The following is an 11,956-nucleotide window of genomic DNA, read 5'->3' on the forward strand; positions in this document are numbered from 1 at the left end:
TGAGCAGTCAGTCCCAGATCACTGCCAGTTGTAGCATTTGCTCAGTGGTGCTTGTTGGCTTCGTTTGTCTGTGCTCTGTGTTCTAATCTCATAAAATCATAGAAGATGGGTCAGGTTCCTTAAGTCCTTTATATTTAATATTACCGTATATTTGTCACGATTCCTCCTTCCAATGTGTCTTGGACGCAATGAGTGACTGTTTGCTGGTGAGTGACAGCTCTATCTTCCAATCTGAGATTAGCAGGTGCTGGGCTTCTTCAGGTGTTCCCTGTTTTGAGTGATTGCCTTGCTACTTAGCTGAGCAGTCAGTCCCATTTCACTGCCAGTTTAAGCATTTTCTCAGTGGTGGTTGTTGGCCTCGCTTGTCTGTTTGTTCTGATCTTTTACTGTCAGACCTTGGACTTCCTCTGACCATCCATTTGCCTTGCCCCTTTCCTCTGATCCGCTATCCTCCTAGTATTTTGCTTCAAACCATGGCCTGACTGCACTTTTGTCTTTCCCCTTTGTTCACGATGTGCTCCCTTGGTATCAGACCCTGAAATATTTGACTACCCTGCCTCTTGGCTTGTCCGCGTGTAGAGGCTACCATCCCAATGGGATTCGGTAGGCATTTAGCCACTGAAATTCTCTCTGGGAACGGAATAGATTTCCAGTAGCTTTGTACTGGCTCTAATGGGGCTGAAATTATACTATGGGTACCTGCTTGTCATAGTTTAAACGGTATTACCACTGTTTTGGCAATAGATATCCATTGGTTCATTGGTTGCCAGTTAGGTAAATATTGCACCCCTAACCCAGTAACATTGTCCCCTGAGCACCCCTTTATAGAGTATTAATCCCACCTACTTCAAAAACAATGATACCTTTGTGCCCCCCCTTATGATCCCCTTATCCGAGGGTCCAATTCCTCTTCTCAGCTGTATACATAGTGAGTCGGGACGCCAACATATTGTAGCCCATAGGCAGCAATGGTTAGTGGCTACCTGCTCTGCCATAGGATCCAACTACTATTGGTGCCATGTTGACTTCGATACCTTTGAAAATGTAGATCCAGCGAAACCCAGCAGAAGTCATGTGCACTTTTAAGGGGTGCAAAATTAAAATTTCACCCTGTGGGTTCAATTGTGCTTCTCCTTTGCTGCCTACTGTGCTTCCACTGCTACAGGCTTTGCAAGTGGCTGGGGGTACTACTATACGGCACCTAATCGGAGACGGCACCAGACCTTGGCACCGAGTTTGCAGAACAGTATTGTGATGAAACTATGCCACTTGCAGGTTTTATCCTAGTGACTCTAGAGTAAATCAATCTGATCAATCTTTTCTCCATTTTTCTTCCAGTTGACTATGAGAAGTGTGAGGCTCCGATTGCAATCAAATATGTCTCACGAGACCCCGATTTCCAGGTCCAAGCGGACGGTACAATCACAGTGAAGAATCACGTAAAGATTCGGACACAAAGAAAGTTCCAGGTTGACGCACACGATGACAAGACTCGAGTGTCCTCCACCACTGTGACCCTGAAGGAGCATGGTCACCACAGAAAGGTACGCGGGCAACGTCTGGGTATGACCCATAGGCTGCGTTCACACAGACATAGTTGTCATTAATATTCTATCCATTTTTTGCTATCTGCAATATGAAGTCTACTTAAATCCCATGCCGTAGTGTGCATTATGAGCCTACAAATTTTTGCCTCCCGCCACTTCCAAAAGCTTCATGCACTGCCAGGTGATCGGTACATGCAAGTGTGCCGTGAGCGCCTATCTGTAGCGTAACAGGTGAAAGGAGTCTGTTAAAAGCTGCTGCGCTCTGCATAGGCAGCAGACAAAGTGACAAAGCTCGGTATGACAAAATGAGCTTTGTCATCTTGGTCACTGCCTATGCAGAGCGCAGCAACTGCTGACAAAATAATTTCCATTGCTGTGTTCTGCATAGGTCGTCTCAAAATGACAAAACTCAATATAATGAACAGAGCTTTGCCATCTCAGTTACTGCCTATGCAAAGCACAGCAGTTGATGACAAAATTTCCACTTCTGCGCTCTGCATAATCAGCGACGGAGAAGGCAGAAAATTAGGGCATAATAAATGAGGACAGTATTGAATCAACTGCGCTGTATATGACTCAATACTGTCTCCATTCATTACCAAGAGCTGCTATTATATTTTTATATTAGAAGGGTTAAGGATATGTTTAGAGTTCAATATTGGACTCGTGGAAGGGTCTCCGGAAATACCAATGATTAGGGGGCGTAAATAGAATTATCTTGTCTTGGGGGCTGGCAACCAGTACTACATCACAGCTCACATGAGTGTATAAAATTTTGATAGATAGGGAGTGCTAAGCTGTCAGTTTGATGAGTGACAGCTCAGTTGTCCAATCTGAGATTGCAAGATGCTGGTTTTCTTCAGGTGTTCTCTTTTCTGAGTGATTGCCCAGCTATTTAGCTGAGCAGTCAGTCCCAGATCACTGCCAGTTGTAGCATTTGCTCAGTGGTGCTTGTTAGCCTCATTTGTCTGTGCTCCGTTCTAATGTATTAATGCCAGACCTTTTACCTCTTCTGACTAGGTGTTTGTGACTCGCCCACCCCAGGGCTATGGGACACCCGGTGCCGGACCGGACTAGTCCGGTGGTAGTCAGTGGTGGCTGGGCCCGGCTCCGTGGCCCTGGTGGGTGTCAGTTGAATATGTGGCTTGAATTAAAGTTTGTGTTCGTGACGCCACCTGTGGTATGCGGCTACTAAGCCGCCGCTGCTGTGTGAGGCCTCCGGGATGATGTTATGGCAGCAATGGTAGTACTGCTCCCCACAGGTGGAGCAATGCCCGGGGCACGGTTGGTGTTTGTGGAAGTCTATGGTGCTGCGTGACTAACACGGTGCAGGGCCGACCAGCAATGAAAGAAACAGGCACAAACAGTAGTCTCTTTACCTTTTCCTCTTTTACTCGGCAGAAACTTAGTCCAGGGAGACCGTCACAGATGGTAAAGATGGTCCGGCCGGCCTGGAAGTGCCTGGGGTGATCTTTGGCCAGTTGAGTATGAGGCCTACTCCTTAATCTTTCTCTGCTGTGTTAGGACACTGCACTTTGGGTTTGCAATTGCCCTCTTGCTGCTGGGACTTGTTGTTCGTCCCCTTTTCTGTGTGGTAGACTGCGCAGGCCCTCTCTGGTGCTTCTCTGCTGGAGTCTACACCGGGCCCTTGGGATGCAGCTGTACCTTCAGATTGCTTCTGGGACAGGGGGCTTACAGCTCTCCTGCCCTCCGGATTCAGCTACCAGGGATGGATTTTATGCCCTGGCAACTACAGACTCCGATGTCCGAGTCCCTGCTGTGCCTCTCTGCTCCCCTTGCTTCACTGGGCCAAGCTATCCCAGCTCTAGGCCCCAGTTTACAAGGCAGCACTACTCTGCGTCTGCACTCTTTCACTCCTGTCTCCAGACTAACCACCACTTCCTCCTTCCAGCCAGACTTAAGGAATGCTCCCTGAAGTTCCAGGTTCAGAGCTCCCCCTGCTGGCCGGAGGGAGAACTGTGTTGAGTGTTAACTTACTGGCCAATAGATCTCCCAATTACCTCCAGGCTCAGCATTAACCCTTTTGGGAGGGCAATGCTGTTGTGGCGACCAGGTCCTGGGGCGCCACACTCCCCCTTAGTTAAATTCAGTACTCCCGGACTGTAGAAACAAACATGACATGTTAGAACATTTCATCCCATTATGGGAGGCGCAAATACTTTAACGTTACAACCTTAAACATTACTATAAGAGTCCAGTGTGGCTCCCTGCCGGGTGTCCATTACACTGCTCCATGGGGGACCCGCCGCGTTCAAACCCCCAACGTAGGCTCTGGGCGTGCGTCAGAGCATTGATGACCCCACTCTATGCACGCCGGACGGGTTTTTCTTCAGGGGTGTTGAGCACACTGGTGCTAACTATGAACAATTTAGGTGTTGGCCACCCATAGTCCAGTGGCCCAATTGTCCATTTTCGCAATCAAAGAAAAAGAAAACATTTTGTACACAACATGACAGACATTTTGCATAACTATTTACATTCTAATAAGTACTCTTTCCCTTATACAGTTGACTCCCTATACCTTAGAGGGGGTTGTCCCCGAGTGCTGCGCTGGGACCTACGTAGCTCTGGTGTTTGCCCCTGACTACGTGGTGCGTCTTCTATCTCAGCACTACAGGTGGGCCTAACCCCCATAGGTAAGCGTGATGGTTGCCTTTGTGATCTAAGAGTCGCCAAGGGTATGACAGGTTCACCACTGACAGGGGGTTGATCCTCCTGTTCCACTGCTGGCGTGTCATCTCGTGCTGGAGCGGACGATTCTTTAGGTGGATCCGGAACCTTTTCCGTTTCTGGCTCGACCAACTGCGGAAACGTCAAAACTGGTACCACTATGGCATTGTTTATTCGGGTCCAAGTTTTGGGGAACTTTCCAAGGATGGTTTGAATCATCTCCCCTTCTTTCTCTTGACTTTGGGGACTTCCTTGTACTCCTTCCATTTCTCTTTGGATTCTGCACCGTTCAGGGCACGCTTTCAGGCGGTCTCGGGAAATTGCTTGATAGGTCTTGCCTTCATCTTTGCTTATGAGGCATACCTTACTATTGTCAAAGTTGGAGGGGATAATGGTGTAGGGCTCGCTTTCCCACTGATCATCCAATTTATGCGCCTTCCGCTTCTTCTTGAGGACTTGTTCTCCAGGTGCTAAGGGAGTTGCTGGGGCTGTTTGATTGTAATGCTGTTCTTGTCTCGTTCTTGCTTGAGACAGGCTCCTCTCTACGCACTCCTGGACCTTACGGTACCGCTGCTGCCGTTCTGTATCCCAATCCTCTATTTCTTGAACCGCCACAGGCGACACAGTCCCCATCTCAAAGTCTACAGGCAACTTGCCTGGTCTGGCTCGCATCAGGTAAGCGGGGCTGCAGTTGGTCGAATTCACTGGGATGTGGTTGTACAGGTCTACCAGATCTGGCAACTTTTCTGGCCATTGGTTCCTTTCCTCCAGCGGTAGGGTCTTCAGCATATCAATAACCACATGGTTCATTTTCTCGCACAGTCCATTGGTTTGGGGGTGGTACGGTGTGGTTCGGATTTTCTTACAACCGTACATGTTACAGAACTCTTGGAACACTTCAGCCTCGAATGCAGGACCCTGATCAGTCAGTACCCTTTCCGGATAGCCGTGAGGTCGGCAAAAGGATGCCTGGAACGCTCTAGCTGCTGTCCTGGCTGTCTGGTCCTTCACAGGCACTACTACCAGGAAACGAGAGTAATGGTCCACAATGGTGAGGGCGTACACATAGCCTGACCGGCTTGGTGTTAACTTCACGTGGTCCAGGGCCACCAACTCCAGGGGCTGCTTTGTGACAATTGGCTGCAAGGGAGACCTTTGGCTGGCATCGTCTTTCCGCCTCAGGTTACACGGGCCGCAGTCTCGGCACCACTTCTCGATCATCTTTCTCATGTGCACCCAATAGAACCGATCACGGAGTAGGGCCTCCAACTTCTTCCACCCGAAGTGTCCTGCGTTATCATGATACGCTGCTAGGACCATTGGAGCATCTCTCTGCGGAACCACTATCTGCCAGACAAGTTCATTTGTTCGATAGTTGACATATCTCTTGCAGAGCTTGCCTTGGTAGGTGAACAGTCGTCCCCTCTCCTTCCACAGCTGCTGGGCTTCCTCTGGAGCGTCTGGGCCAAGATGGGTCTCAGCTTGCGCTAGCTTCTCTTTGACCAATCGCACGGCCGGGTCACCGTTCTGTGTTTCTTCCCAATTATGGTGGAGTAAGGGGTTGACCGAGACCCCGTGCTGGCTTGAGCGCTTCACTCCCACAGCATGCTCACACTGGGACACACCTTGGTGATGGAAAGCCGGTAACTCTATCTCTTCGAGTTCATCCATGTCTTCTCCAGACTCGGGCAAGTGAGGCATTCTGGACAGCGCATCAGCATTGTTATTCTTCTTGCCAGCCCGATACTTGATGGTAAAGTCAAAGTTAGACAGCCGGGCCATCCATCGCTGCTCCATCGCACCTAACTTGGCTGTTGCCAGGTGTGTCAACGGATTGTTGTCCGTGAAGATGGTGAACTTGGCCGATGCCAGATAGTGCTTGAAGCGTTCAGTCACTGCCCAAACAATAGCGAGGAACTCCAGCTTGAAGGAACTGTAGTTTTCTGGATTCCTTTCTGTGGGCCGAAGCTTCCTACTGGCGTACGCTATCACCCTCTCTCTGCCTCCCTGTACCTGGGACAGAACTGCTCCCAGTCCCACGTTGCTGGCGTCTGTATACAGTACAAACGGTTGGCTGTAGTCAGGGTAGGCCAGAATTTCTTCTCCCGTGAGAGCCCCTTTCAGCCGGACAAAGGATGTTTCCAGTTGGCTGCTCCATTCAAATGGAGGGCTCTGCTTCTTAGCCTGCTTTGGCTGGCCCACCAGGAGATCTTGAAGGGGCGCTGCTATCTTGGTGAAACCATCAATGAACCTTCGGTAGTAGCCCACCAGTCCAAGGAACTGCCGCACCTCCTTCACTGTGGTGGGTCTTGGCCAGTCCTTGATTACAGTGACTTTCTCCGGATCAGGTGCCACACCTTCTGCGCTGACCACATGACCCAGGTACTGTACCTTTGGCTTCAAGAGGTGACATTTGGACGGCTTGATCTTCAGGCCATATTTCGACAAGGATTCAAACACTTCTGCTAAGTGCTTCAGGTGGTCCTCATAAGTCTTGGAGTAGACTATTACGTCATCCAGGTACAACAGCACGGTTTCAAAGTTGTGGTGGCCCAAGCAGCACTCCATCAACCTTTGGAATGTCCCTGGGGCGTTGCAGAGCCCGAATGGCATACAATTGAACTCACAGAGGCCCATTGGTGTCGTGAATGCAGTCTTCTCCTTGTCCGCCTCTGCCACCGGAACCTGCCAATACCCACTGGTGAGATCCAAGGTGGAGAAATAGTTAGCTGACTTTAAGGCTGTTAGTGACTCCTCTATTCTGGGCAGTGGATAAGCATCTTTATGTGTAATGCGGTTAATTTGCCTGTAATCTACACACATTCTCATTGTACCATCTTTTTTCTTTACGAGCACTAGTGGAGCTGCCCAGGGGCTACAACTATCTCTGATAACCCCAGCCTCCTTCATTTCCCGTAACATTTCCTTGGCACACTGATACTGTGCGGGGGGTACAGGGCGGTATCTCTCTTTAATGGGATGATGATCACCCGTGGGGATTTGATGTTTAACCCCTTTCACCTGCCCAAAATCTAGGGGGTGTTTGCTGAAGACCCGCTCGTACTCCTGTACCACCCGGTAAACCCCATGCTTTTGGTGCGAGGGGGTGGAGTCGGTGCCTACATGTAATTTTTGGCACCAGTCTTCCGGCTGCCCCTTGGAGCCATTGTCTTCCGCCTGGTCGGACGGGATCAAGGGTTCCACTGCTTTAATGGTATTGTTACTGACAGTGTACAGTTTTGCTACAGTGGCGTACCGGGGCAATTTGGCCTCCTCCTCCCCACAATTCAGGACACGGACGGGCACTCTCCCCTTGCGGACGTCCGCTACCCCTCTGGCTATCAGGACTCCAGGCCTACTGTCTGAATACACTGGTTCTACCAAGGCATGGTAATCCTGACCCTTGAGGCCTATTGCTGCCCGACACCATATCAACATTTCACTTCTTGGGGGTATTACAATGGGGAGGGGGTCACTTACCCTCACACTGCCAATTTCTCCTCCGGCTAGCTCTACTTGCTGCCTCCTCATCAGGGCTCTGATCTCCCTCTGTAGGACACGCTGCTGCCCGGAGCTGGCAGTTTCAGACGCCTGTTGCAACAAAATTATCACTTCGGCAATACAATTTTCTATCACATTTGTACCAAGGGTTAGCAGTGGGTCAGATTCTTTGCGATCTATATCTACAATTATCATCCCCTGACATGGCAATTCCACCCGCCCCACTTTAATGGTTACTTCTTTGTACCCAATTTGAGGTAAGGGCTGACCATTACTGGCCACAATCGTTAAATCATCATCTGGGCCATGGTCAATGTCTGAATCAGCCCAATATCTTTTGTACAGTTTGTGGGGGATGGTTGTTACCTGGGACCCCGTATCCAGGAGGGCATTCAAAGGGATCCCATCCAGCACAATGGGAAGGACCGGGCGTCCTCCCACATACTTGCTGCGGCTGGGGTTTGAGCCGGGCTTCCTCACACCTGGGGGTTGGCTCCTGGCCCCAGGCTCGGCCCGTTTAAAGGACAGCGTCGTGCAATGTGGCCCGCCTGGTTGCAGTGGCGGCAGATCGGTTGTCCTGTTGAATCATACCGGTCTGTGTCTCTGCCTCGGGTCGGCGGAATCCTCCTCTGTCGCATCCATGGGACGTCTTCTGGGCTGGAGGCCAACTCGATTTTTGCAGGCGAGGGGGTCATTTGTAGAGACTGCACGGTCTTGGCAAGGGCAGCCACAGTCTTGGTCAGCTCCTGGAACTGCTGTCTGAGCTCTGCAGTGGGATCCTTATCCAGGGACTGCGCCTCAGCCCCTGCAGTGGCTCGTGTTGCAGGCACCACCCCGGGGTACGTGATAGCAAGAGGCCGGAGGGGTACTGGGTCATTCGGTGTAGATTCTCTCAGTACCCTGATGGCCTGGTCCTTAAACTTGGCAAAGTCCAGAGCAGGGTTCTGCAGGACCAGGATACGCAGCTGGGTCCTGTGGGCATCTGACAGGAGCCCCTCTATGAACTGCTCAGTTAGGAGTTTGTCTTCTTCACGTACACTCTCTGGGTCCACCTGTTTAACTGCTTTCAGGGCCTCCTGCAAGTTTAAGGCATAGTCCCTTATGCTGTCCGTGGCCCGTTGCTTGCACCCAAAGAATCTCATCTTTATCTCTGCTGCGGTGCGGGTGTCAAAAGTACTCTTTAGCTTGGCCAGTATCTGGGCTGCTGTCCCTTTATCTGTATCAGGCCAGGACTTCGCTTCACGCTGGGCTGCGCCGGCTAGCTGTCCCATTACTATGCCCACCTTCTGGCTCTCAGTCAGAGGATACACCCGGAACAAGCTGTGCAGGCTTTCTCTGAAGTCACTCAAGGTATGGGACTCCCCGGAGTACTGCGGCAGCCATTCTGCTCCTGGTATGTACGGCATGGTGATCGGCATTACCGGCGCTACAGTGGGGGCTGGGGCGACGGCGACTGGGACTACTTCGGCCGGTGCTGCGGCGCCCTGGGCGATGGCAGCCACCTGCTCTCCCTCGGAGTCGGACATCTTCCTCCCCCTTAGTGAACCTTACCAGGCTCCGTTCACTTTTCAAATTTTCTTCCGGGTCGCGCGGGGTTAACAGCGCTCTGCTCTGATGGCGCGCTCCCTTCGCGCTCTTTGTCAGGCACGCCCCCCTTCTTCCTGCGCTCGGCGCGGCTAATGGCGGCGGCAATTTACAACCAGTACACAGTCTTTTACACAGTTCTTCAGGCGCACAGTACCCGGTGTGACCGGGCACGAAATCCTGTTCACAGCGCCAAAGTTGACTCGCCCACCCCAGGGCTATGGGACACCCGGTGCCGGACCGGACTAGTCCGGTGGTAGTCAGTGGTGGCTGGGCCCGGCTCCGTGGCCCTGGTGGGTGTCAGTTGAATATGTGGCTTGAATTAAAGTTTGTGTTCGTGACGCCACCTGTGGTATGCGGCTACTAAGCCGCCGCTGCTGTGTGAGGCCTCCGGGATGATGTTATGGCAGCAATGGTAGTACTGCTCCCCACAGGTGGAGCAATGCCCGGGGCACGGTTGGTGTTTGTGGAAGTCTATGGTGCTGCGTGACTAACACGGTGCAGGGCCGACCAGCAATGAAAGAAACAGGCACAAACAGTAGTCTCTTTACCTTTTCCTCTTTTACTCGGCAGAAACTTAGTCCAGGGAGACCGTCACAGATGGTAAAGATGGTCCGGCCGGCCTGGAAGTGCCTGGGGTGATCTTTGGCCAGTTGAGTATGAGGCCTACTCCTTAATCTTTCTCTGCTGTGTTAGGACACTGCACTTTGGGTTTGCAATTGCCCTCTTGCTGCTGGGACTTGTTGTTCGTCCCCTTTTCTGTGTGGTAGACTGCGCAGGCCCTCTCTGGTGCTTCTCTGCTGGAGTCTACACCGGGCCCTTGGGATGCAGCTGTACCTTCAGATTGCTTCTGGGACAGGGGGCTTACAGCTCTCCTGCCCTCCGGATTCAGCTACCAGGGATGGATTTTATGCCCTGGCAACTACAGACTCCGATGTCCGAGTCCCTGCTGTGCCTCTCTGCTCCCCTTGCTTCACTGGGCCAAGCTATCCCAGCTCTAGGCCCCAGTTTACAAGGCAGCACTACTCTGCGTCTGCACTCTTTCACTCCTGTCTCCAGACTAACCACCACTTCCTCCTTCCAGCCAGACTTAAGGAATGCTCCCTGAAGTTCCAGGTTCAGAGCTCCCCCTGCTGGCCGGAGGGAGAACTGTGTTGAGTGTTAACTTACTGGCCAATAGATCTCCCAATTACCTCCAGGCTCAGCATTAACCCTTTTGGGAGGGCAATGCTGTTGTGGCGACCAGGTCCTGGGGCGCCACATTTGCCTTGCCGCTTTGCTCTGATCCTCTAGTGGTACGTCACTGCTCACATGGGTGTATAAAATAGTGATAGATTGATCAGGGAGTGCTAAGCTGTCAGTTTGATGAGTGACAGCTCAGTTGTCCAATCTGAGATTGCAAGATGCTGGTTTTCTTCAGGTGTTCTCTTTTCTGAGTGATTGCCCAGCTATTTAGCTGAGCAGTCAGTCCCAGATCACTGCCAGTTGTAGCATTTGCTCAGTGGTGCTTGCTAGCCTCATTTGTCTGTGCTCCGTTCTAATGTATTAATGCCAGACCTTTTACCTTTTCTGACTAGGTGTTTGCCTTGCCGCTTTGCTCTGATCCTCTAGTGGTACGTCACTGCTCACATGGGTGTATAAAATAGTGATAGATAGATAGATAGATCAGGGAGTGCTAAGCTGTCAGTTTGGTGAGTGACAGCTCAGTCATTCAATCTCAAATTGGGAGGTGCTGGTCTTCTTTAGGTGTTCTCTGTTCTGAGTGATTGCCCATCTATTAAGCTGAGCAGTCAGTCCCAGATCACTGCCAGTTGTAGCATTTGCTCAGTGGTGCTTGTTGGCTTCATTTGTCTGTGTTCTGATTTATTAATGCCAGACTTTTTACCTCCTCTGACCATACGTTTGCCTTGCCCCTTTGCTCTGATCCGCTATTCTGGTTCGAGCCACGACTTGACTACGCCTTTGTCTTGCCCCTTGGTTCACGACATACTCCCTTGGTATCTGACTCTGGAATGTTCATGGGTTAGGGGCCGAAAAATACTTAAATTGTCTTGGGGGCTGGCAACCAGCGCTACCTCACTGCTCACATGGATGTATTAAAGTGTGATAGATAATTTTCTATTTTCTTACTTTTGATCTTTCCAGCCTGAACATGGCCACCACCACAAAAACTCTGAACACAGCCTCAGAAGACAGAAGCGAGACTGGGTCATCCCTCCAGTATTCTCACCCGAAAATGAGAGAGGTCCATTTCCCAAAAGGGTTATCCAGGTAGGTAGTACACGGACAGAATAATACGTACATAGCTGTCACTGCCGTTATTTATTAAGGCTGGACCCATGTAGTAAGTGAAGCGCTTTTCTTTTACTTAGAAGACATCTCTTTTGTTTTGTATCGTAGATTAAATCCAGCAGAGCCGATGAGATACCGGTATTCTATAGCATCACCGGCCGCGGGGCTGATTCTCCACCTATAGGACTCTTCGTCATGGAGAAGTCTACCGGTTGGTTAAACGTCACCAAGCCAATGGACAGAGAAGAGATACCGATCTACAATGTAAGTCCACCATCAAGCCCAAACTGCAGACCTATGTGACGTGTTCATGACCTGTGATCTCTGATGGGTATCTGTAT

General features: G+C 50.9%; 1 protein-coding gene across 3 annotated transcripts in view; it reads left to right on the forward strand.

Moving 5' to 3' along the window:
- Positions 1 to 11,956, forward strand: part of LOC142254742 (cadherin-1-like) — a 77,538-nt gene that overhangs the window by 48,754 nt on the left and 16,828 nt on the right. For all 3 annotated transcript variants that reach the window (XM_075325999.1, XM_075326002.1, XM_075326001.1), the window contains 3 exons: positions 1,339 to 1,544; positions 11,469 to 11,594; positions 11,724 to 11,879. In XM_075325999.1, the coding sequence (XP_075182114.1) occupies positions 1,339 to 1,544; positions 11,469 to 11,594; positions 11,724 to 11,879 (488 nt within the window). The remainder of the gene's footprint in view (positions 1 to 1,338; positions 1,545 to 11,468; positions 11,595 to 11,723; positions 11,880 to 11,956) is intronic.

The sequence above is a fragment of the Anomaloglossus baeobatrachus genome, chromosome 10 (assembly GCF_048569485.1).
Source record: "Anomaloglossus baeobatrachus isolate aAnoBae1 chromosome 10, aAnoBae1.hap1, whole genome shotgun sequence".
NCBI lineage: Eukaryota > Metazoa > Chordata > Amphibia > Anura > Aromobatidae > Anomaloglossus > Anomaloglossus baeobatrachus.